At 44.0% G+C, this 26,459-nt stretch overlaps 1 protein-coding gene across 18 annotated transcripts in view; it reads right to left on the bottom strand.

Moving 5' to 3' along the window:
• Pknox2 (PBX/knotted 1 homeobox 2) overlaps positions 1–26,459 on the bottom strand; it is a 265,198-nt gene that overhangs the window by 15,834 nt on the left and 222,905 nt on the right. For all 18 annotated transcript variants that reach the window (XM_048796085.1, XM_048796083.1, XM_048796084.1 and 15 more), the window contains 4 exons: positions 20,082–20,270; positions 8,172–8,301; positions 7,629–7,726; positions 6,707–6,826 (listed from right to left, as the gene is read on the bottom strand). In XM_048796085.1, the coding sequence (XP_048652042.1) occupies positions 6,707–6,826; positions 7,629–7,726; positions 8,172–8,301; positions 20,082–20,270 (537 nt within the window). The remainder of the gene's footprint in view (positions 1–6,706; positions 6,827–7,628; positions 7,727–8,171; positions 8,302–20,081; positions 20,271–26,459) is intronic.

Here is a 26,459-nt window from a genome sequence, read left to right as displayed (position 1 = left end):
CCCCAGCGTGGGGAGTGGGGGTTAGATGAACCTTGGAAACATGCTAAGTGAAAGAAGCCAGACACAAAAGATTACATTATATGATTCCACTCATTTGGAAGGTCTAGAATAGGCAGATGCCTAGAGATGGGGAGCAGATCCCAGGTTGCCAGGGGCTGAGGGGTGATGGCTAATGGGTACGGGATTTCTTCTTGGAGTGATGAAAATATTCTAGAATTAGATAGTGGTGATGATTGCACAATGCTGTAAATATACTAAAACTCACTGAATTGTACAGTTTAAAAGGGTGAATTTTATGGCATGTGAATTATGTTTCAACTCAAAAAGTCATAAGAGAAGGCCACCCGGTGCCTTTTATGTACTCAGCATTCTGCCCACAGTTGAGTTCATACGAGGGCCTGGAGCAAGGCCCTCAGTTCTGCTGGCTGGGTAGACATGGATGTGGGGCAGGAGGAGGGGGGACAATGGCAGTGAGTGGAGCACAGCTGGGCCCTGGCTGAGGAATGTGATGATGGGGTGTGTTAGAAACAGTTTCACTGTGATTTCTGAAAACTGGCCCGGCCATACAAAGATCCGAGACCTTTTCCAAGATAGGGCTCTGTGCTTCAGACAGAAGTCAGGGTTCCCCCCTGATTTACCTAGCATGAAAGCTCTGAATGTCTGTGGTTTCTTGGGTTCTATGTGGAGACAGTAAAGCCAAGTGGGTAGGAGGTTAGAGCCCCAGGTCACAGGTTCTGGGTTCAAATCCTATGCGATCTTATTATCTGTGTGACATTGTGAAACGTGTTGCCTTCTTTGGGTCCCAGTTTTGTCACTGGTAAAATGAGGACAGTTGTACCCACCTCCTAGGGTACTTGTGTGGGTTGAAAGGGACAATGTAGTACAGCGCTGATCAGACTGGCACGCTGCCGTGGTTGGTGCAGGAGTGACTGCTGTGCTGGAGCTTGGTTTCTTCTCCAGGACTTCCTGAACTGCTCGTGTACTATGGCAGCAGCATGCAGAGAACTGCCATGTCTGGGGATGAAGATGAGCAGAATCACCTGGCAAGCAGGATGATGCTGGGATCTGGAGTGGAGCAGGTGGGAGCCAAAGCTGGGGAGGAGGCATAGCACCTCTTCCTCCATTCAGCACCTCTCCCTCCTCCACAGGGAGGGAGGACCCTCCGCCAGGACTTCCACCTGACCTGGGTGTGCTATGAAATGATTGCTTCCAGCAGGAGTTTAGCTTCTTTCAGCCAAAATGCAAGAGCAAGAAAATGTCACTGGATTCTTTAGGGACTCAGCAGTCAGCAGCAAATGGATGAAACTATCCCAATCTCACTGCAGCCTGACACAAAAAAGGCTCCAGAGGTAACCTCCATCTCAGGAGCTGTCTATCTCTGAACTCATGTCTGTAGCTGCTAATGCCACAGAACAGCGGAAATGACATGAAGCCTCGGACACAGGACAAAAGGAACCCACCAACCAACCAACAAACACAACAACAACAAAAAACAGAACAAAACAAAAAAACCCCTAACTTCTGCCTGCAGAAAAGAAGATGGCAGAAAAACCAATATTTACTATAGAGTGCTCAAAATTAGTATCTATTTGGCCAAGGTAGTAAATGACATAATGCTCTCCATTTCTTCTGTAAACCATAACAATCGCCAGTCATCAGATCCTGATACTTGAGATGAAAGGGCTGCTTTGTAGAATATCCATCAGCCAAATTATCTGCTTATCAGAAACTCCTCAGTGTTAGTATCCAGATTGGTGTATGACAGTTAAAGATGTTATAACAATATAATTTAATGACCTGCCCTGTAAACCAATGAAATATGAGTGCAAAAAGAAAGAGTTCTGTTGCTAAGATAACTAAAAATGCTTTGGAAAATCTTGAAACTCAAATTTGCTTAAAAATGCTAAATATGGAGCGGGTAATAATAGTAATAGTAGGCTCGGTGGTAGAGAGCACTTGTCAGGCATGCTCGAGGACCTAGGTTAAAAAAAAGAAGGAAAGGAAAGGAAAAGCTGAATAGTTAGGATCAGGTGAGATAGATATAGGGCATTGGAATGTACAATAAAAATCCAGAAAGATCTTGTAGCCAGATTAGCTCCCAAATGTCAATGTTCTTATTTCTCTTTAAATAAACATGGAATTTAAAGAAATTTTATTATGGAAAAGGTTTATGCAAGAAAAATGATAAACATTAATTAGAAAAGGACCTTGGTCCTACATCAAAGATTAGCAAATAAATTTATACACATCTTTTAAATTAACATAAAGCAAATCTTTTGAATGGTTGCTCCCCCCTGCCCCCTTTTTTTTAAACCATCTTTTCCAATTATCTAACCAACAAACTAGTTGTCCCAGCTGCACTGGATACAGAACATCTGTGGAACACTGAGGTATGTTTTTATTTTATACCTTCTCCACTCTTCTTTCCCCAAACTGAATAGGTAGGTACTGCATGCCCACTGTGCTGTTACCCTGAGGCTCTCTCTCCCAAGAGTTGTTCTGTCTCAGGGTTGTTTCTCAGAGCAACAATGATAACAAGAATGATTTGGAGCCATCAAATACATTTGGAAGAAGCCTCAAGCCTTAACCCTCTTGTGAACTCCCAATGCCACCTAGTACACTGAGAAAAAAGAAATAGGCTAACCCTTGTAGAACCCAGATTTGCTCAAACATTTCACCATGGAACTCCTTTTTGGCAGCAATGTCAAGCAAAGTCCTATGAAGGTACATACATCAGGAACCAATGCCATGGGGCCCACAGACAAGGGTAATGCATGGTCCCTATTCTTGAGAAATTTAGCACAGAGTCAGAGCCATAAAGAATAAAGATTTGATGCACACACATAGCATGGGAAAGCCACTGCACTCGTCAGTATACTCTTAGGATTAGATGATGGGAAACTCAGCAGGTGTTACAGATCAAAATGACACATTAGCCATCCACCTCTAATTAATTTTCACAAATGTTGGGCTTTACCCTTAAAAACTTGCTCTTGGTTGGCTGTTCTGGAAAGTTCAAAGTGAACAATTTCTTAAATTGACTATATGGTAGACCTGGCTCTTTAAGGATGTTCTCTTATTTAATGTTCACAACCAGGGGAAATAAATATCTTATTCTTTTCAAAGAAATAAAATCAGAGTGATGATGTAGCTACTGCAAGAAATTCAATTCATACCCCAATGTGCTTGGCTTTAAATCCTATCTCCCCTCCCCTGAGCCTGGTTACCAGGAGCCTTTCAGCTTCTGTCCTGAAACTGGGGTCTGGCAGGGAGTGTATGTGTGTGCACATGTACACAGATGACCAGGCTGCTTTGATGATGCCCCAGGTTGTGTGGCCCAGCTGTGGTCTGCAGAGGACAGCCATGATCTGCAGGGGACAGCTGTGGTCTGCAGGGGCAGTTGTGATCTGTAGAGGCCAGCTGTGTATACTTATTACTCTAGAGTGACCAGAATTTTTCGTTTTAAGTTCAGAAGTTCTGGGTTCTGACTTTAGAGGCCTGGCAGCCCATCCCTTCTCATCTCCTGAGGCCACTGTCTTGAAGGCATTAGCTGTAGGAGGACTTTGTCAATACTAAGTGCTTTCTTACTAGCATCTGCAGCTGCAAGCACTTCCAGGCTACAGAGAATAGCAGAGTGGGTGGGTGAAGGCAGGCAGAAGGCTCATACATATTCTTTTGGCAAGACTTCTCTATTGTCCTAAGTGTCTTTATAAAGTCAACATGAGTCCTTTCTTCTCTTCTGTTTGGTGCTCAGCTAATTCTCCTGCCTCTTCTCTTCCTCTCTCTTCCCAAATCCAGTTGGAAGTGACCATAGAGCATAAAGAACAGACCCTGAGCTATAGAGGATGCTCACAGGGAAAGGGTAGGACATGAACCCAGGTGAGAGGTGGGCACAGCCGGAAGGGACTGAGCTGGGTGACCCGCCAGTCTCAGGCTAAAAAGTTGAGCTGAAGATGGGGAGTGGAAGGTAGCTGAGGTGGTTTGCAGGTGTGTGTTTACAACCATTTAAAAAAATGCAAAGGGTAGTTCCTGATTCCTGGGTTTATGCCAAATCGTATGGTATGAGGGCACTCCTGTCAGGAATTCTCTGAAGGATGAAAGCAGATATTTCATAGATATGAATTCTATGTAGCATCATTGGGCAGTTGGGAGATGTATGCTAATATCCAACCCTACCAACTAAACCATTTCCCAACATTTCAGCTCTTAATGTAAGTACTTGTTGCATTGACCTGGATGTTTTAATGGAAGAGGGTTTCAGATGTCAGCCTCTGGTTATTGTGTTATTTTTAGTTTATGTCTTTTCTTGTGTGTGTGGCCTGAGCAAATTTGAAAAGAAACAGCTGGATGAATGCTTTATAGCCAACTTAATGTTTATACAGAACTTGCTGGGTGAAGATTTGATTGTGATTGGTTCTCTAAACACATACATCTTTGTTCTTCTGTTAAAATAGCATGCCTACAGATCTTGGGCTAGAATGGAAGCATTACATTTTGACCCAAACCTAAGTGAGTAGAATATTTTCTGTATTGCAACATTTACTTCTGAGTTGAAACTGAATTGGATCTCATGGGCTCAAGTTTGCCTGAAGTGTTTGGATACTTCTAAACATAGGGATCCCTTTATAACAAAAATTAATTAATTAAAAGGTCTTTATGCAAATTAAAAAATGCATGGGGACCAGGGGTGAAGGAGGAAAGGGAATGAGCATTTATTAAGCACCTCAGTGTTCCAGGGTCTTTGTAACTATTTCATGACCTCATTGTGATTTTTTTTTTAATTTGTAGTTGGACACAATATCTTTGTTTTATTTATTTATTTTTATGTGGTGCTAAGGATCGAACCCAGGGCCTTGCACGTGCAAGGTGAGTGCTCTACCGCTGAGCCACAACCTCAGCCCTCATTGTGATCTTTACAAGAGTTGAGAGTGGCCAGATTAGAGAATAAAAGGTAAAATCTAGATTTGAACCCAGGTTTGGTTGCCTTGAAAGCCCATGAGCTTTCCATCCTATCATTATCTGTCATCATACCACAATGCATGGAGCCTGGTTCTGATCCCATTGAGGGATAGGGTAGCCTGTGCTGCCCTGATTTTGGTTGTGACAGACAGGTCCATGCAGAGATGACAGATCTTTCCCTAGGGAGGCCCTCTTTCTCATGTATGGGATGCAAGCTCTAACAAGACCCTGGGCTTCTGGGGCCATCAACTGGCCAAAGGGATCGTTGGTTTTCTGAAAATTTGGGAAACCAGAACAGACAGGAAACCAGAGCATCACCCCTCGAGATCCAGACTGGACCTGTCCCTGGTTCCCTTGCTTCATTGCTTAGGCTCTAGGATGTTTCTCCAGCTTCCTCTCCTTGCCTTAACCCTTAGTCTTCTAGCCTCTTCTGTCCAAATTAGTGTTCTAATTCAAAACTCCAGATTTCCAAACTACATAGAGATTTAAAAATGAGCTTGTTCAGCAACACACTGGAGATGCACCAAGTCCTGAGAGTTGGGTGGATAGCTTTGGGGAGATGCCAAACTCTGATCCCACAAACAGTGATTCTTCCCATTCTCTGCGCACACTAAAGACCAGCATCTCTAAGACAGAATCCTTAAGACCATATTCAGTCTTCTGCTCCCAACATCTGAGAGCCATTGCTGAGGCTTGGTTTCTGTGGCTTCTGGAGGCTCTCCCATTTCAGATAAAGGGATGTGGATTGACTGATTATTAATCTCCATGGTCCATTTGATTTCTCTCCTTCTCTCTAAAGGAAGATCTCTCTTCATTCCTGGTTCTTCCCCACAGTTCTTGGTCCATGTATCCATAGCCCCTCTGCATTTGTCTTGTATATTCATGTGTCCTGATATGCCACACCAGACTACTGGACGCCTGCCTGTGGTCACAGAATCTGCTTCCTACCCCACGACACACACACGTCAGACCCACACAGTCCTTGGTCTTAATTGCCATAGCCCTTGAAATTAGTGCTGTAGGGGATTATAACTTTGAAGCCATTCCTAACATTCAACCAAAGGCTTGTCTTTTATAGCTAACACCACATGCAAACACGTAACTACCATCATGTTATGTGCACATAGTAGGCATTTTATAAACACTGCATTTAAACCCAAGGAATTGTGCCATTTAAGAAGGTGGGAACTGAGGCCTATGACAGCAGTGGCTCTGTGTCACAGAGCTGAACTGGTTATGTGAAAAAGCCAGGATTCCAGCCTCATCTGTCCTCCAGAGCTGGTGTTCTAACCAAGCTCCCCTAAGCTGTACCTTGTCCAGTGGCTCTAACCCAGAGGGAAATGGATACATACATTGCTTCCCCCCAGCAGAGTGAACTTTGGACCCTGAGAGAGAATTAACTTGTTCTTCCAGTAATCACAATACCTCCTCTTGAACTTTACTCTGCCCACAAAACAATGTTGTACACATGCCCAGTACTGAACTCTTTCCAAAGTGTTCATTCCTATTAGCTCCTTTATTGTCATATATTTTTGAGGCAGTAACAGCAGCTAAAGCCTCCCAGCTTTAGCCCCCCCCACCTGCCCCCAAAAGGAGGGGGAGGAGAGGGAGCCTCTCCTGGGCTGGCCTCCAGCTGATATTCCTATCACCCTCTCTGAGGCCATGCCCTGCAGGTCTGGAGATGACATCAGTCTGGCATCCTCAATGTGGCCCCCCACCCCCGCCATACACATTCACACACACTTACCATGAGATGTTGGAAGAGCCAAGAACGCATTATATTGGTGGCATGTTTGGGCAAGACTCCTCGTTTGTTCTTGGACTTCTTATCCTCATTGTCCAGGAGGGAGGTGAGGTCAAGATTAACCTTCAGGGCATGTGGAGAAAAAGTCAGCTGGGGACCTGTTGCCTTAGAGATGGCGGGCTCTCCCAGCCAACCCCCTTTCCCAACTCATTCCTAGGACCCTGGGAAGGTCACCTTTCCCTCTCCTCCCACATCAGCCCCTCAGAGAAAGAAGATGAGGCTTGGGGTGAGGGGAGAAGAGAAGGAGAAAGAAAAGCTGGAAGGGAGGAAGGAGAGAGGGATGTGAGAGAAGATAGAAGAAACAAGACCATGCAGAGAGTATGGAAGATATCAATTTGCTATTTATTTGCATTTAATAGTTATTAGCATTTCTGTGATAATTTAGAGTTAGCAAAGCACTTTCCTATCTATCGCCATGGTTAATCCTCCAACAACCCTGTAGGTGGTTGGGCTGTGTACAGTTGGTTATTAATCCCCCCTTTATTGATAAGAACTCTGAGGCTCAGAGAGGTTAGGAGACCTATCCAAGATCACAGAGTTAATGTCAGATCTTGTGCCTCTGACTTCAGATCTTTCTATAGATCTACACTCTACACCACTAAGCTACAGAGAGGCTTGATCTGGAGACTAGGAATAGGAAGTGCAGGATCCTTTGATGTAAACTAGGGAGGCAGCAAAATCCCAGGAGCTGATAAAAACATTTACCAGACCCAGCTTCTTATCTGTAAAGTAGGGATAATGATACCTTTTGAGGAATAGTGAGGATTAAATGAATTTATTTGTGTAAAGTGCCTCACAGCTAGTATGCATTCAGAAGTGCCCTCCTCTCACCCATGCACATATACACACATTTACACACACTCACCTGTGTGTTCTGGATCTGGATGGCTCCCTGGGGGATTGCTTGAGTGACCACCTGACCCTGGGAGGTTACCATGGTAACCGGTTGGTATAAGGCTCCACCTGAGGAGACAACCAGTTTTTGGGTCCCCTGCCATAGGGTGGGAGGAGAGAAGGCAAGCAGCGATCCCAATTTGCTTGGCACTGATATGTGAAGACCCTCTGCTCAGCAGCCCTAGGGCAGTGAGGCATCTTTCTTCCACTTGTAGGGGAGGAGTATGTGGGCTGGGGGAATGGTGTCCAGAGTTAGAGCAGAGCCTCTGGTGGGAAGTGTTTGGGGAAAGAGACAATAGCCTTACTAAGTCTTGGGGGAAGGGAAGCATGAGAATTTGTTCCAACCCATCCCAATCAGGTCTTAGCGCCAACCATTTGCAGAACACTGTAGTCAAGAAACAGCTGGAAGCCCTTCCCTTAGCACAGGACATGCCCTGATCCTGGGATTCCTTAGGGGCCACCCTTCTCCCCTGGTGCTCCCCATGAATCCCTGTTCCGTATTCCCTGCACTGACCTGACACGACTTGTGAGTTGACGGTTGTCATGGCGATGTTGCCCTGCTGGAGCGCTGAGGCTGGGACCACAATCCCCTGGGGGTTATTGGAGACTCCAGACATGGAATTGGGGGAATTCTGCAGGAGGTCCTGGTAGAAAGGAAGGCGTGATTTGTGACAATGTCCCAGACAGCTTAGATGGTTCAGGTCCCAGATCTCCCTCTTCTCTTGCCTTCCCTCCTCCCTCCTTTCTGCTCCTCCCCAGCCCTGAATCCAGAAAGCAATTCCCTTGGCTTTACAGAAAGAGTAAGAAGGCTCAGTATTTAAAAAAATAGATAAAACCCAAACCCAAAAGGCAACAATGGTCATCCATTTAACTATTCTGTTCCTCTGACAACCTGAGGCACAAATTGTCCCCTAAACCAGTAGGTCTCACCTAGATTACATTTTGGAAATTCCAGTGATGATGTGTGGGATCCAGCCCCAGAGATTATTATTTAATGGGTGAGGGGTGTGTCCTGGACTTTGGGGTTTTAAAACTCCCCAGGTGTAGCCATGGCTGAGGACTGAGTTCCATCCTCAGCATCTACTCATTCCTCAAATTCAACTGTGCCAGAAGTGTTCCCTCGCCCTTCTCTCACCCAGTGCCTCTCTTCTTCATAATCTTTAGCACACCTCTATTAGACTTCATAATAGGCACAAAGCACCCTCCAGTATTTTACTTTATTTATATTTTTAAGGTGCTGGAGATGAAACCCAGGGCCTTGCCTATGCCAGGCAAGCACTCTAGCACTGAGCTACACCCGCTGCCCTCCAACTTTTACCTTTGTATCCTTAACCCCAGCACATTGTTTTAAAATGCTTGTTTAAAAAATAATAAGATACTGGGGAATGATAGTGGCCAAATTATATTGCTATATCAGGTGCACAAATGAATATGCAACAACAAATCCCACCATTATGTGTAATTATAACGCACCAATAAAAATGTGGAAAAAATAAAAAATAGTAATAAAAAATAAAAAATAGCCTCAGCATAATTTGTCTTATATAAGCCTCAACTTCATTGCCTTCAGCACATCATCAATTCTTTCTATTTTTTCCCTCAGGCTCCCAACACAGAATTCCCTTTGCCCTTCACTGTTAACCAGTAGACAGTCCGTGGTTTGTTTTTGCAGTAGTCAAGGCAGCTAAGAAGAGAATTTTTTCTGGTCCCCTTTTCCTCTCATCATTTAACACTTGAACCTTGAACTTGATGTTAAGGAACCTGACAACAGGTGAAGCTTGACTGCAGGCCTCAGGAGAAATGGGCCTCCTTTTCTGGGGAACCTACACAAGGTTCTGGGCCTCAGAGTTTGAAAAAAGGGACCCAGATGTGTGAGAAGTCAGTGTCTCTAGATTTGGAGAAAGCAAGAAAGGTAGAGAATGAGAGAGAGAAGAAGGAGGCTTGAGGGAGACCCTCCTGGGTCTCTTGCTCCTCCCAGTCACAATTCTTTATCTGAAAAACCAGGCTTGAACCAGTTAACAGGTCCAATGGCCATATAGGCTGACATTTCAAAGCTCAAATGCTACAATCATAGGTATGAACTGCAAAGATTTAGAAACAGCAAAGCAGTCAAGAAAATAGACTAAATGAGGTGGTTGGGGAGATGACTCCAGCTTCCTAGCTTTTGTTTTAAGACTGGAAGAAACCTGGGTCCTCAGTCTCCAGGGAAAGTCTAGAATTTGAAATGAGAAGACACCTGTGTTTGGAAGAAACCTTGAGCCAATGATTGCCAACCTGTAGTGACAGACAAAGGGAAAGTGTCACAAGGCACAGTACAGCGAGTTTCCTCCCAGATCCTGGCACTGAGAATTGGCAGAACTCCCTAGGATATGGAAATAGGTGCTGGTTTCTATATCTCACTGGATTATGCTGATGAAATCCCCTTTGGCATCTGCTCCCAACTAACCTTTTTTTCTTGCCCTGCTGGACTATCCCTGGCCTGAGGACTGGAGAACTAGCACCTATAAATACACAGTACCAGGAGAACTAGAGTGGAGCCCTCCTACCTCCCACCTGCCTCATGGACCTTTGGGTCCCACTACTCACTCCTCCTGGTGAATGAAGCAGGAAGGAGCCTTGCTTCTATTATTGGCTCACCTCTCCCACTGTGACCTTAGGAAAGGGAGAGGGCAGCTCTTTCCTTGGCTTCCCCTTGCTGGGACTCTGCAGAGCTTCCTAATCAATGAGGTTCATTATTTGAGTCAAAACTCTTGGCCTGGTTGTTCATGCAGTTGGAGTCTAAAATTGGGCCAGACATGTAGACACCTAAGAAATTGTAAGAGCCCCTTACAGATACCACATATCCAACTCCCTGAAGTACAAATAAGAAACTGAGATTTAGAGGCTTCAGGGACTTGCAAAAGGTCATACAGTGGGTCAACAGCAACAGGACTACAGCACAGCTCTCCTTTAGCCACAGATACTAAACACCTGCCTTGTGCTGGATTCTGGTATACAAGGGGCCCCCTTGAACCCTAGTCACTGAGGGCAAGGGGAACAGATAAGAATAATCCTAAAGAAGTCCAAAGCAGCATGTAGGCCAGAGAAAAGGCACTGAGTTTGGGAATCTAGGCATGATGCTTCTTTCTATGGGCTTCACCTCCTCCTTTATAAAATGGGTTGGCCCAGTGCTGCCATTCAGGAGCCCTTGAGGTCTGAGGTTTTAGTCATGAGGTTCCTCCAAGTTTGAGCTCCATCATTCCAAAACCCCAACCAACCATTCTCACGGACTGTAAACCAGTCCTGATATTATTTGAAACTGAAGCAAACTTGCAAGGTAAATTGAAGTGAGGAATGGGATCCTCCATGCCACTCACCCTAAAGCCAATGGAACTGACTGCTCAATACTCTGAAATCATCCATACTATGGCGCTCCTCTTTTGGTAGACACATTTGAGAATTTTAAGCATAAAGAGTTGTCTTAGACTTTCTTCACCCCAAAAACGTATCCAGAAAGATTAGGAAATTTCAGGCAAAGTCAGTAACATAAATACAAGATGTGTCCCTTGGGATTTAACCAACACACAGTCTTCCAGCCAAAGACAGAAGGGTGAGATAGCACCTGGATAATTCATCTGCTTATTCAAACTCTGGTTGACTCTCTACCCTGTGGCTTGGACAAGTTCCATGCCAGCTCACCTGGTTTAGGTAACTGAAGACAATTTATGCATTGGATGAGATCCTTCTCTCTCCTTCCACTTCTTTCCCTTCTCTGGACCTTTGGTTAGGAGGTTCTGAGAGATAGCCAAATTGTATCAGCAAAGGAATGGAATGGAAAACTTCAGGGATAGAGACCAAAGTTAGGGTCAGGGCTGGCCATATCTTAGCTGGAGTGAGAAAGAGGAAAGAAATCCTCACATATCAGAAGTCTAGGCAAACAGTATTCTTCCCTTACCTCTGCAAGATGGAACTGTTTCCCAAACCTCCTGAGCTGTGGTGTGGGGTGTTTATAAAGACAAGGATTCACAGGGCCAGTAATCAGATGCTCAGCCAGCTATAGTTTTAAAAACCACCCTTGGTCGGCCCCAAAGATCATAAGGGTCTGAATATTACCTACTTACTATATACACTTTATATCAGCATTCTTTGGCAACACTATTTCATGTTAATCTTTCCATCACCTTATGGGTTCAGAGGGAGAGATTATTCCACTTTTCTGAAGAGGAAATGAGGTTCAGAGAATGGAAGTGACTTCCCAGAGGCACATAGCTGAGCCTCAAATGTAGGTCCTTTGGCTCTGAGTGTGGGATGGATGTTCACAGAGAAAGGAAACAAGCTCTGGGGTCAGCTGGACTAGTTGTAGTGCAAGCACAGTGCCTGCCACACTTAGCTATCCCATAATTTATTTTCTACTTCCTTTGGCTGAGGTTATTCAAATAGGGAGTAGGATAGCAGGGACTTAAAACCTGTCGTAGAAATCCTAGAGCCACTCAGGATTTTAGCAACAGGAGTAGTTCAGCCGAGTTTGCACAGCCAGTCAGAGTGGCACAAATCTTGCCACATGTCCCTGTCAGCCATGCCTCCTTGCCTAAGATGCTCTTCAGCTCCCATGCCAAGCCCCATAATTCTAAGTGTATCCCCTGTCTCAAACTACTTCCAAGACACCACTCTGCTGCAATTTCAAGACGAGCCTTTGTCCCTAGCTCCACAGAATGGCGATAGGGCAGTTCCAAATCTTCAGGAAGAGTCTACAAGTCTTTTCTGAAGAAAGGAGTTACCTGGTAGCGGCCGCTGGGAAAGAATCTGTTGGCTAAGCAAACAGTGCTCGGCAGCTTCCCCTGGAGGCTTATCAGACTCCAAATCCAGGTGCATGTTGCTCTGCCTGGATCCAAATACAGCCACTTCCTACTAGGCTTCTTAGCACCCATAAAGAAGTGAGAATCACATCTGGTAAGTTTTAGTGTCATTTTCCAGCATCTAGAGTCTCAAGTCCCTGCTTGAATTGTCCAGGACCCAAGGAGTGAGATCTGGTTATCCTGCCCAAGAACTCCTCCTGGCTACCAGATGTAAACCCACAATTTGTGCTCCACAGGCTCCCTGGATGTCACACACTCTTATTCCCCCTGTGCTGTTTGCTTGAGTCACAGAAACAAATTGCAAGAAAGGGCCATGGGTTTAGAAGAGTGGAGCATGCCTGCTTCTGGAGTGCGACCCGCTGGCCTACCTCAACACCCTGGTCCTGGGCCTGCTGTGTGAGTTTTATTTCAAATCTCATTTTGTAACATAGAAGTTATTATTCAGAAATTATGATTAAGAAACAGGAAGGGCTCGAGGATGATTTTTAGAAGTTAGAGGGCTGCGGGGCACACATGAACTGACAGAGGCTGTGGACTCAGACATCGGACTGATGTCATTTACCAGGAAGAGTTGTCCCTCTTTGAGGCACCGTTCTTCACTGTTAACAGGGAAAGGTTAAGCTAAGCTACCCAGGGAGACTTTGAATTTCCACTCAAAGAAGCAATTTCTGGAAGAAACCAAGATGGGATGGAAAATGAAAGAATTAAAATAAAAAGTTTCCCTTGGAGCTATTTGCAATAGTTGGAATTTTATCTTACCAGGATGCCCATGAAACAGGAGAATGAACTGAATGGCCTTGCAAAGGTCCTTGCAGCTGAGGATTGTGGCAAAACCAATGTCATTCCCTAGTGGGGGCAGTGCAGAGGAGCAGGGCTTGGGGCCAGCACCTGCCATCCCCACCATGGCCACTAGGGGTCTCTGCTGATCCACCACCTCAATCCATAGGAGGAAGGCTTTGGGGCTAAGTTGCCTGGGTTGGGGGAAGGGCGGGGGTGGGTTCAGAATGCCCCACTTCTGCTGGAGGATCTGTCCCTACCTAGGGCATTAATACAGGCCATCCTCTGGACTCTTCAGGGCTCCCTCTCTGCCCTACACACCGAACACACACCAGAATGGTTCTCTATTTTATGTAGGTGTCCTCTTGCCTTAGCTTAGTCACAAGGTTTTTTGAGGGAAAGAAGGATCTTTCTTTGACATCCCCGAAACTGCCCAACACAATATTAAGTGCATGGTGGATGCTTTATAAGTACATGACCTCACTGGGATGCGGCCTGGAAGGGTAGACGTGTCAGTGCACACACACACAACTTAGATGGGTGGGGAGGTTGTTCCTGTCCCCAGACACCCTTTCTGGCAGAGTTCTCTGTTCTAGTAGAGCTGGAGTCCTGTCTTAGACCAAGAAAAGCTAGGTTCACAACCTCAGGGAAGCCAAGCTCATATAAACAAGCCACCTAATCCTGTCCTGGTCCCACTCCTGTTGGGGGCTTTACTCTCAAGAGAAAGGCAGCTCAGCCTGTGGGGACAAGCAGCAGCTGCTGCTCTTAAGGAACATTCCTTCTCGGAAGAAGAGAAACTCTCAGGTTTCACTGGCCTGGCGGGAAGGACCGCCTCTTGGTCTCCAGGCCCCCTGACTGGAGGGCTGGGGGCTAGGAACCAGCTAAAGGAACAGCTTTAACGCCTATGAACAGAGAACTAGGTAGTTTGAACTCAACTTCTTGTCACTTTGGTTTGGGCTGTGCCCTTTCCATCCTTTCAAGGTAGGTCACCTTTCCTTCCCTTCCCCTACCTGGTCTTGAAACTCATAGGTCAAGTCCTTAAGATGCTCGTCCATGGGCAGAACCTCTAGACCCACAACCCCACTACCCCATACCAACTCTGAAAATGCAAGACTGCTATAGGTCAGTAGACAAGCCCCACTTTCCCAGGGAGGGATGTGCTGATTAGCCCACTTCCTATTCTGTTAAGAGTCACAGAGCTGAAAAACCAGTTGTATCTGGATTGCAAAACCCAGCATTCAAATTTGTGCTCACATTGTCCCCCTCTGTCCCCCACTTCCAATCTATCTGCTATTTCTTACTCCCTAGCAACTGGTTTCTTCATCTCTATTTCCTGAATTCCTATGCTATAGCCAGGCAGGGTCATCCCTCCCCACTTGGGACCCAGGACCCCTGTTGTCCTTTGTGTCACAAAAAGTATCACCATATGGCAAGAAGAATGTAGGTTTTGGAGTAGCCCACCCTAGTGGCACATAACTGTAATCCCAACTACACAGGAGGATGAAGCAGGAGGATTGCAAGTTCAAGACCAGTCTGAGCAAATTAGTTAGGTCCTATCTCAGAATAAAAACTTAAAAAGTCTGGGAATGTAACTTAGTGGTAGGAGGCTCAGTGGAAAAGCATCCAGTAAAACAAAAAAACTGGAGTGACTAACCCTAGACCGCCACTTATTAGGTCCGTGAACTTGAGCCAGTATCTACTTCCTCTCAGTTTCTTTTTTGGGGGGTGTAAAATGGAGAAAATATGTGCACCTTGAAGCCCTTTGTGAAGATCAAATAACATATTATATGTAAAGCACCTATTATGTTGATAAGTTTGAGACTGCACAGGATTGGGGGAGGCTCAATCAATGCTGATGGTCTTCCCTTTCTTCTCTGAGAGCCTGGGTGTATGGCTCAGTGGTGGAATCCTTGCCTAGAATGTTCAAGGCCTGGGTTCAGTCTCCAGCACTAAAATAAATAATTAAATAAATAAATAATTAAAAAAAGAAAAAAGCTCTGATATAGTTCTTCTTTGAGCTATACAAGATGTGGCTATTCAATTAACTTGTCCCCCAATGTGTCTCTAGCCCTGATCCATTGTCTATATTCTTCACTTTAAAATCTTAGCAGCTGGCTACCATGATCAGCCCCAAAATATAGCCTCCTCATAAATTTGGCTGCAAGATACTCCTGATTCTACATTGAGGTCAGGGGCTGTGCCATGTCCATCTTTACATCCCTGGAGGCTCTGCAAGTACTTGAATGGATGCAGGATGTATAGATGAACAGTGACAGCTTCATATTCCACTATCTACTCTTTGGGGATTCTGAAAGGCTGTGCTCCTCACCTTCTCCCAGACTTCTTGCAGCACTGGAAACACTCAGCTTTAGACATACTAATAGGGCTATTACCTCTCCCAAGCCCATCTAAAAGACCTCCTTCCCCAGGAAGCCCTCCCAAGGCCAGTGAATCTGCAGCTTCTCCCATCACAGTGGGTAAAATGCTGCGGTTGGCCTCTCTAGTCCATGCTGAGGTTTGTATGGGCAGAAACAAACCTGGCCATGAAGATGTGTGGACCAGAGGTCAGGCCTGGGCTCTCACTTGGGAGACCTATCAGGGCAACTCCTGTCTCACATGTGGTCTGCTCAATCTGGAGGGCCTTCCTGCAGCCCCTCTCGCCACCTCTTCAGTTGCTTCTTTCCTCCTCTTTTTCCTTACTCTGGGCTTTCTGTGGCTGATGTCATTTATTTAGACTTCCAGGTATGACTCACAGCTCCCTCTCCCTGATACTGGGAGCTCCTCCTGGACTATTCACGTGTGTTCTCACAGGACCTAGCATTGTGCATACAGTAAGTATCCCTGATGCTTGGTGACTGAATGAACTGTGGCTCAGTCTGATTCGCCTGTAATAGAGCTGAGTCTAAAATCTCTAAGGAGAAAGAGGGATGAATTTCAGGCCAAATTAGTACTTGATCGAGCAAGGCAGGAGTTAGACTCTCTCTAGTGAAATAGTTTAGTTTGTGCCCTCTAGGAAGGACAGGAGAACCCAGAGTAGCAGTCTAAAATGAGTGTCCTGGGTACTGAGGAGGCTGCCCCTGCAAGAAGCCTGGAAATTGGTGGGTGCGGGCAGAATGGGATGGCTTCCTAGGGAGGTGGAAAGAACTAGCTGTGTTGAAAGCTAGCTTAAATCCTTTGAAACTGTTTTAGTTTTACTGCTTCCCACCTCCATTCCACCCCCACAGAGAAAACCCACATATAAAAGTGGAAGGCAAGCAGGGAACACTCCAAACCCCACAGAGCTCGCGCGAGGATACAACATGGCATCTGGGAGTGGGGCAACCAATTGGAAGACAAAAATGTCTCCCAATTTGCCACACAAGGCTGGGTGATTAGCACACAGGGAAAACTATGAGCCAGCAGTTTGCAACAAAGCTGGCAGGCAGCCGGGATGTTGATCCCAAGGATCATGTTCCAGAGGGTAGACACCCCTCCTCAGGCTGGGCTGGCGCTCAGAGCAGCTATTTCAGGCTGGGGGGATTAAGGTCGGAGCATGACGAATGTGCGGCACACGCATGCGCACACCACACATGCTCATTGCCTCCCTCCTTTCTGTGTTGGCTCCTGAGACCAGTCTACCACACGGAAAGTCTCTGGACCAGTCCTTTGACAGCAGAAGATCTCCTTCTTTGGAGAACCCATGCAAGCCCCCGCCCTACCTCAGTGACCAGGGAGCAGGGATATGGATGGACAGCATAGGACTACTCACTTTCTTTTCCCCCACGTGCCTACACAGTGCACTGAGCCCAATTCCGTCATCCTCTCACTATTGCTGCCTGCTCCTCTTTCTGTCGCTTTCTTCCTTAGAGTCATCTCCCTTTTCCTCCGTCTGTGTGGATTCTGTCTCTTTCTCTTCTTGTCCAATACTTCAGCCTGGCCCTCCCTCCCTCCTGAATGTTGGCCTCTATATTTGTCTTTCCTCCCCTTTCTCTTTCTTCCTATTTTCCCCCTTACTTTGGATTCCTCCCCCACACCCCCCACTTCATTACCTCTCTCAACAAATACTTGCTGGTGGTGGATCATGCACACCTTGTGCACGGTTGGGATCCTAAGGGAAAGTACAATAAGACTCCGAAGGAATGAGCCCATTTTTTAAGAGAATATTAGCAAGTGGATGCCTGGGCCACTGTCTTTAGATCTGCAATAAAGTGATTTGGTGATTTTAAATATATAAAATACTGTCTCAACTAAAACCAACCAACCAACCAAACAACAACAACAACAAAACCCCTGTTGTCTAGAAAAGGAAAATGAAACTGACATAAATGTCCATCATCTAAAGTCACATGTGATGTTTGCCCTTTCAATGGCTGAATGAGTTCGGCAGCCAGTTGAGTGAAGGAAAAGTCCATTCTAGATGGGGGATAAGCGAGACCTCCAAAGGTTTAGCCTTGCCACTGCCCTTGGGTAGAGTCTGGTTTCGCTCTGCAGAGAGAGGTGTGTCAGAGGGAAGTGTTCCCTGAACAAACTGGCATGGAAAAGAAGTTGTAGTATCTTGACTAGGCTTATTGACCCAGGAAGAAGGCTGAGGCTGGATTTAGGAGGGTCTTGGATGTCAGTTAGGCAGATGTGAAAACTCAGAGTGGCTTTAGGACGACAGTCCAGCAGCGGGAACTTAATAAGTGTGTGGGTGTGAAGCGGGGCTGAAGGATGGCCAGGTAAGACAGGAGGGCGGGTCAGGACAGCAGCAGATGTTTTACCTTATTTACCCACTGAAGCCTGAGTGAGGGAGGCAGTGGCAATCAGAGAAAATTAAAGGACAGCTTGAGTAATACCAAGTAGGAATGCCTTACTAAGTGTCTTTGTTTTTGCCCAATTGTCTGAGTTCCTCTTTCCCTGCAGATCAGAGGCCTTTCTGCAGGCTTACCCCAGGGCCAGCATCACCCTCAGGGAGGGATCTGATGCTCTCAGGGATAGGAATCAAATTCTTCCCCCTTTCCTCAAAGCTTAGAAGCACTGAATACAGGCATTCCAGGGAAGGCTGATTTTTGCAGGAAGCATCTCAGAGTCCACTGTCCCCTTCTCCAAAAACCCCACTCCTCCCACAGCCTTGCTTGTCAGCCTCAGACCCCTAACCCTGAGAGGGCCACTGTGGCTGCTAAGCCCTCTGCCCCCCTTCCTTCCTCCACTACCTTGGTACACCCCCAACTCCAGAGCTCAAGGTAGAGTCAGAAGGCCCAGGAGGGGAAATCCGGTGCCTCTCCAAGGACCTGATTATTTCCAAAGACTTGTGCTAATTTTCTGATATGATCCTCACATCTCTGTGAGGCACTAAATCCTCATTACTTTTCCTGACCGATGCATTCTAATTAGATCAACACTTAAAAAAAATTCACAATAGCCACAGGATGGCTTTCCATCTCATTAACTCCTCACTTATTATTTTCATGAAAATTACTGATAAAAATGTGCATCTCCATTTGGTGAGGCCTCACAGCCTCCTCAGCTCCTATCTTACATCTCTCCCGTCACCGGGGCTGCGCAGCGTCACCATGGTAACCCACAATAATAGAAACTAATAAATTACAAACGAGATGCTCGTTGAGCAATTATTGTCCTCTTTTATGCAAGTTTCTTGCTAATTTTGATCATAAGGGAAAGTACAATAAGACTCTGAAGGAATGAGTCTATTTCAAGAGAATATTAGCAAGCAGAAGCCGGGGCTGCTGTTTTTAGATCTGTAATAAAGAGATTTGGTGATTTCAAGCAAGAGGAAGAGGAAATAAACTTCTTTCCCTGTGTCCTGTGCAGTACTCACTATTGTTTCCCACAGAGATCCCACTGGGATGGGTCTGAAGTGATACCAAGTGTCATCAGTGCTTGTTGTCACAATGTGCAGGGGGCTGCCTTCTTCAGATCAGCCCATCCCTCCCTCTTCCCCTACCAACCTATCCTTATAGGCCGAGGGATATAAATGGCACAACCTTTCCTTGGCATCCTTCCCAGCACCTCACGCCATTCATTCTTAGAAAGTTTACCCTCATCCCCACACCTGATTGTCTAACGAGGAGGGCAATGTAAGCCTCTGGGGATGGTGGAATGAGTGCAGAAGGGGCTCCCTGTGTGTCTTCTGGACTTAGGAACTCAGTGAAAGGGGAACATAGTGATGAGTCTATGGCTTATATAAATGCCAGCAAGTGAGGTATGAAGGTATAACCAGGCAGCCTTCTTAGTTTGAAGGTTTGAGGAAAACATTGTGCCCTGCAGAGAAGGGCCCACTCTTTCCCATAGCACACAGACACCGCTTCCTCATCTCCATGTTCCTAGGATGTAGGTGGCAGGAGAGTCTTGGAATAGGGTAGGTTGAGGTGACATTTACAGGGTCCTAAACCTTAATGGGAGAGAGGTACCAGGATAGGGTGAATTACTGGAGAAGCTGTCCTGTGGAACTGTCATCATTCATTAGATGGGCAGGACTTGGAGAAGACCCACATTCCCTGAAGCCTCTTTCCTAGGAGCACAGAAAGTTCTCACTTGAGCTCTTTGGAGGAGCCTGTGGGCCAAGAGATCTGAGCCCATCTGCAGTTCATCCTCCAGGGAAGCTCCCATTTCCCTTTCCTTTGGGAATCTGGGGCAGGGAAGCCAGGAATTACTTTGGACATTATCTCTCTCAGATCTTGTCATTTTCTAGGAGATACAGAAGATGGGGATCAGAGGAGGCGCCTGTTGGTGAAAGGATTCAGTGAGTTGAATTCCTTTTCTGAGGTTGCCTGGGGACTTTTGGACCTTCCTACAAACCTGGATTAGGAAATAGGACCCAGCCTGTGTGTTACCTGTGAGTGAAGGTTTATGGAGGGCTGGTTGGGGGAGTAGGGTCCCCCGAGGTCATTCCTGAGCAGGTTATCACTGTGCATCTTGGTTTTGAGGCAGGTGATATAACGGTTGCAAAAGTCCTTGCAGAGTTCATTGACTTTCTCCAACTCCAGCAGGTGGATCCTCAGGACCTGGATTGCCTTCACCATCTGGGGAAAGGGAGGAGAGGTAAGACCAGGCATCCGCATCACACACAGGCCCCTCACTGCCAGGATCCCCAGCCTCAGCCCCAGCCCCAGCAGGGGAGAGGAGCCATCCCTGCCATAGGCAATGCTTTCTCATCCACAGATTTAAATTCTCATTATGGCTCTCTGCTGATTATTCTCGTGCTCTGAGCCCACTGTTATCACAGCTGTTCTTGAGGCAATTGTGGTATTCTGAGAACAGCACTGGCCTTAGAGATGAAGGGCCAGGTTCAAGCTCCAGGCCTGCCATTTATTATCTGTGTGACCTTGGGCAAGTTGCTTATGCTCTCTGCATCTTAGTGTCTAACAAATGGGGATAATTATACCCTCCCTAACAACTTTACAGGTTCACTGAGGCGATCATCTGAGGGAATGTACACGATGGCACTCTGCAAAGTGTGAACTACCGAACAAGCATAAGGAAGGTTGAGATTAGAGTTTGTTGTAAGTGACCCAAGAGGTCAGGGACTGTCTGTTCTTAAACTCATATTCTGAGTGCTTCATGTGTCATGGGTTACCTTGTGGACACTCCATGGGTACTTGCTGACTGACTGAATAATCCAGCATGGCTTAGCTGGGCACCAGATACCTAACTGTCTGTTCTCTGTGCCCTTTAGATGATTGTATGTGTGCCCATTGCCCCTTCATATGGGGATTCCTGACCTTACCAAGCAAGAAGCTACTTTGCAATTGAAACTTTGCTATTTATTATTAAATAGAAGAAAAATACTATGGAAGGTAAGGAAAACAGAGGGTTGAAAAAGAAAAAAACTGATCCAATGGACCTAAAAGAAGGATGCTTTTTGTTTTTTCCACAAGCTTATATTTTATCCGTTTTGCAATAACCTGATACATGTGATTTTTTTCCCCTTAGTTTGACTAATGTATTTTTCTATACAGAATTGTTTTCTGTATTTTTTTTCTTCTAGATTGTGAATTTGAGGAGAGAGGAGGGGTGTCTAATTTGCTCACTATGTTATCTTCAGTATTAACATGTATAGATATGGAATATATAGTTGTTGAATGGGTAACAGTTAATATGTAAATGTATTTTAAATTATTGTGTATTATTCCATGTGTGCCATACTCAGCTTATCCCCTATTGTTGGGCATTTAGATTACTTCCAATTTTTCAATTTTATAAAAAGTGTTACAGAGAATATTTTCAAATCCTGTAGATTTACCTCCCTGTTTCTGCATTATTTCCTTAGGATAAGTTCCCAGAAATGACAGGAGAAAAGCTATAGACATGGCTCATGATGAATAATGCCAAATTGCTTTTCAATCAGGGGTTGTTTAAATGGTGCTGGAATAATTGGATTTCCATAAGCAAAACAAAAACAAAAAACAATGAAAAAAATCATAACTTTGATTTAAACCTCACATCTTTGAAAAAAATTATGTATTTTTATTGGTGCATTACAGTTATACATAATAATTGGATGTGCTGCTACTTTTTGCACATGCACACAACATAATATAGTTTGATCAATTTTCTAAACCTCCCATCTTAGACAAAAATTAACTCAGTGTAGAACAAAGATTTAAATGTAAGACTCCAACCATAACACTTTGGTGGGGAATAAAAGCCAAAAACAGAAGCAAAAGTTTAGCATCTAGGGTTAGGCAAAGAGGTCTTAGACTTGATACCAGAGCATGATTCAGAAATGGAAAATGATGAATTTGACCTGGTCAAAATTAAAAATGTTTGCTCTTCACATGACTCTGTAAAGAGGATGAAAAGACTGCATTGCCTGCAAGAGAATATTTTCAAACCACCTATTTTACAAAGCACTTGTACGTAGAATATACAAAGAACTCTTAATACTGTACAGTAAAATAACACATAACCCAATTAGAACACAGGCAAAAGACATGATCAGACATTTCACTGAAGAGGATATACAGATGGCAAATAAGCACATGAAAAGATGTTCAATGTCATTAGCCATTAGGGAAATGCAAATTAAAACCACAATGAGATATCACTGCCCACCCATCAGTATGCTTAAAATGAAAAATAGTGATAATACCAAATGCTAGTAAGGAACTAAAAACTACACACTCATACAGTGATAGTGGGAATGTAAAATGGTACAGCCACTCTGGAAAACATGATGACAGTTTCTTACAAAACTAAGTATTTGCTTTACCATACAACTCAGCAATTGCATTCTTGGGTATTTATTCCAGAGAAATAAAAAAATATACATTTACACTAATACCTGTGCATGAATGTTCAAAGCAGTTTTATTTCTAATAGTCTCAAACTGGAAAGACCCAAATATAGTTCAATAAGTGAGTGATAAAGTAGCTATAGTCCATCTGTATCATGGTGTCTGACTTAGTAATAAAAAAGAATAAGCTATTGATATGCTCAACGATTTGGATATCACGAGGGAATTATGCTGAGAGAAGAAAAAACAATCCCAAAGGATTAGAAACCACATAATGCCATTTATATAACATTCTTGAAATGACAAAATTATAAAAATAGAGAACAAAGTAGGGGTCAACGAGGGTGAGGAGGAGAAGGGAGGCTGAAACTCTTTGGTTCCTTAACTTCAATAATGTTTACATGAATCTAAACAGGTGATAAAATTGCATGGAACTATATACTTGCATACATACACACGTGAATGCATATAAAACTGGTGAGATGTGAATAAGGTTGGGGGATTTTTCTTGCTTATGCAATAGTGCTATGGTTATCCATGAAGGGAACAGATATCTCTGTATTAGTTTTTATAATTGCATATAAGTTTACAATTATATATATATGCATATATGTGTGTATATATATATATATATATATAGTGCTCATTGTCCTCCCATCCAGTTCTGATGACACAAACAATACATGGGAGTCTGTATTTAATCCCACCCTTCCAGCTTTCAGCCAGCATTTTAATGCTGAGGAACAAGTTCAGACAATATAAAAAGGGAAGGAAACAAGGAAGGAAACCACTCCCAGAAATTTTTGAGTGTGAGGTATGTATAGAGCCTGTCAGTGTTGCACCCTTCTTGAGACTCTTTGGCATTTCAAGTTGGGAGCCTACATTCCGTGGGCTGGGCTTATGGATTGTCTGATGGGCAGGGATTGAGCTCAAATAAGTAAGGGTTTTTAGAGTACTAAATTAGACTGTCGCTTATACTCAGAAACCAACAATTGTATGACTTTATGCAGGGCTTAGTCACAAGGTCTCATCCTATGGAGTGCTACATTCAAGGGGCTGAGACTGATGGAGATTGAGTAATTTCAGGTAAAGAGAAGAATGGTAACAATAGTATGGATCATTTGCACTGAAAAGTGCAGTTAGGAACTTAATAAAGATGTGCTCTTGCCTAAATTTTCTACTTGACTTTGGCCATGGAGGTCTTGGTTTATGCTTCTCAGAATGATGAGCACATGGGGCTGGGGATGTAGTTCAGTGGTAGAGCACTTGTCTGACATCACGCATGAGGCCCTCAGTTCAATCCCCAGCACCACACCAAAAAAAAATGTTAGCATAGTATAAAGCGCTTAATAGATACTTGTTGATGGATTGATCACAATACCCAAACACAACTTATTCTATGCCTCAAGTACTATGATAAGCCCATCTCATGCCTTATCTATTTCAGAGGAGAACCTCTGTAGGTGGATACTTACTGCCAATAATTTATAGTTAAAGAAAATGAAGTCCAGATATATTAAATTTTTATTGCTTAAAGTCACACAGCTGGTAGGTGATATGAAGCCACGTGACCTCATCCCTGAGCCTGAGTTGCTTCACCCTCAATACAGACTCTCAGGATTTAGGTTCATAGAGAAAATGGGAACATAAAGAGTACATGGGTTGGGGTGGAGGGGCTCAGTGTGACAGGAAGTATGAAGTTCTAGGAAAACCAAATAGCTTTGGGGGCATTAAAGATTAGGATTTTCAGAACCTCCCCTGATAATGTTCCCTTATTCAGCTGCTCTTATTTCCCATCTCTCACTCCCAGCATCAGAGAACCTCAGCACATGGGTGAAAAGAGGGTTGGGCAGTTGGGTTCCACCATGCTCTGATTCTCTGAGCATTACCAGGACTTCTACCCTCAATTGACTGGCTCTGCAAGATGATTCAGGTAGCCTGCAAGCTCATGAACAGTGCAAGTTTACCAGGTACACAGGCTGCCTCTTCTCTTCTAGGCTGTCCCTGTCATCAGGAGATGATTTTCTTGCCTTGGACCACCTCTGTGTTTCTTCAGTTTGCTGAGTAAGAAGCTCTTTCCTACATTTGGCCAACAGTTCTTCTGCCTTACTATGAAGGGCTTATTCAGCCTTCTATAGGCACCAAGGACATCATGCCTCCATCAACACAACTGCACTGAACTTTATGGATTCGACAAACACTGAGTCTCACTATATGCCATACACTGAACCAGACATCTGACTTGAATAAGTTGATGAATTAGTTTTTTTTTCTTCTCCAGACAAAAGCAATCCTTAAATCTTTCTTCTCTTTTTCTTCCATCTCTCCTTTTTTTCTTTCCTTTCTCCTCTCCCTTTCATTTTCCAGTCTATTCTGCCTTATTTTGTGGGGGGTAGGGGGTGAATGCTGGGGATTGAACCCAGGGTGCTCTACCATCAAGCTACATTCCCAGCCTCTTCAAAAAATTTTTGAGACCAGGTCTCACTAAGTTACCAAGGCTGGCCTTGAATATGCAATCCATCTGTGATTCTTCTGCCTTGGTCTCCCAAGTAGCTGGGCTTACAGGCATGAACCACCATGCCTAGCTGTATTCTGTAATCAGCATTTTATTTTCTTTAAAAAATTCTTATATAGTAATACACACATGTGCACACATATACATATACTATATATATATATATATATATATATACATACACTCAAAAAGTGCATATCTCTATTCATTTATTTTAAATATAAAAATAAAATCCACTTATTATTTTTAAAAACCCAGCAAACATAAATAAGTTAAAAAAATAAAATCTACTCAGAATAGTTTTTGTTCAAATGGAATACATGCACAGCATGTTTAAATTGGATCTGGTACACAGTGGCCAAAAGTGGACCTATCCTTGGATCTGATAAAGCACAGCTGAAGGGATTACTTTTTTATGGGCTAATAGAATTGGTTTAAAGATTTAAGAATGTAGAGTAAATCATAATGGTACTCTGAGGCAATGAATATGTAGGACCTCTTCAATATTAGAAAAAAAAGATGGGCAATGTGATGCCTTGTGGCAGGAGCGGGGAGCTGCCTGAATAGCAGAAAGCCTGTAAGATTCACTGTCAAACAGCCTGGATTTGAGGCCATGTCCACCGATGCCAATGGACAAACTCCATGACTTCTCTGAACCTCAGTTTCCTCATTTGTAAAATGGGGATAATCATTTCTAATTCACAAAATATGGTAAGACCTAACAGATAATAATGGGAAAGTGCTTTATAAATCACAGGGAAGTAAATACATATTTTTAAAAAGCTCAGTAGTTTCTAATATCCCATTGGTTTCTCAACTGTTATTTCATATTTGGATAGTGAAAAAATAATTCCCAGTTTTTTTAAATTCTCAAATATTTTTAAAAAATATTTTATTTTAGTTGTAGTTGGACACAACACCTTTTTTTTTTTTTTTTTTTAATGTGGTGCTGAGGATCGAACCCAGGGCGTTGCACGTGCTAGACGAGCGTTCTACTGCTGAGCCACAACCCCAGCCCCAAATTCTCATATATTTTTATTTTAGATTTTTGCATTTTTAAGTGAGAATAAAGTGCTGATTTATTAAACAGTTTTTCTAAATGATTTGGGTCATGTAAAACGTTATTCCAAGCCTTCTAAGTGGCAATAACAATGCCACTTAATTTAATATCATCACCAAATGTGATAAATGTGTCCTTAATTCCTTTCTCAGGTTTTGATCTATTTTTCAGCTTCTCATTTCTTTCTTTGTCAAAATAAAGATCCAGCCTTCTTCTTCAAAGAAGTCCCCTTCAAAAAAAGCAAAGCAAGATGCAATCTCACATTTTAGTCTCTTAACATGTACAGAAGTACCACAGTCCAAGGAAAGTATGGAACACCCGGGCTTCTTGTTTTCTATGAAGTCATGTGTGTGATGTTCCAAATCTATTACCTGGCATTTTGGACAGGTGGTTTTATACTT

This window comes from Marmota marmota, unplaced genomic scaffold, assembly GCF_001458135.2.
Source record: "Marmota marmota marmota unplaced genomic scaffold, marMar, whole genome shotgun sequence".
NCBI lineage: Eukaryota > Metazoa > Chordata > Mammalia > Rodentia > Sciuridae > Marmota > Marmota marmota.
This window is presented reverse-complemented; position numbering and strand designations above follow the sequence as displayed.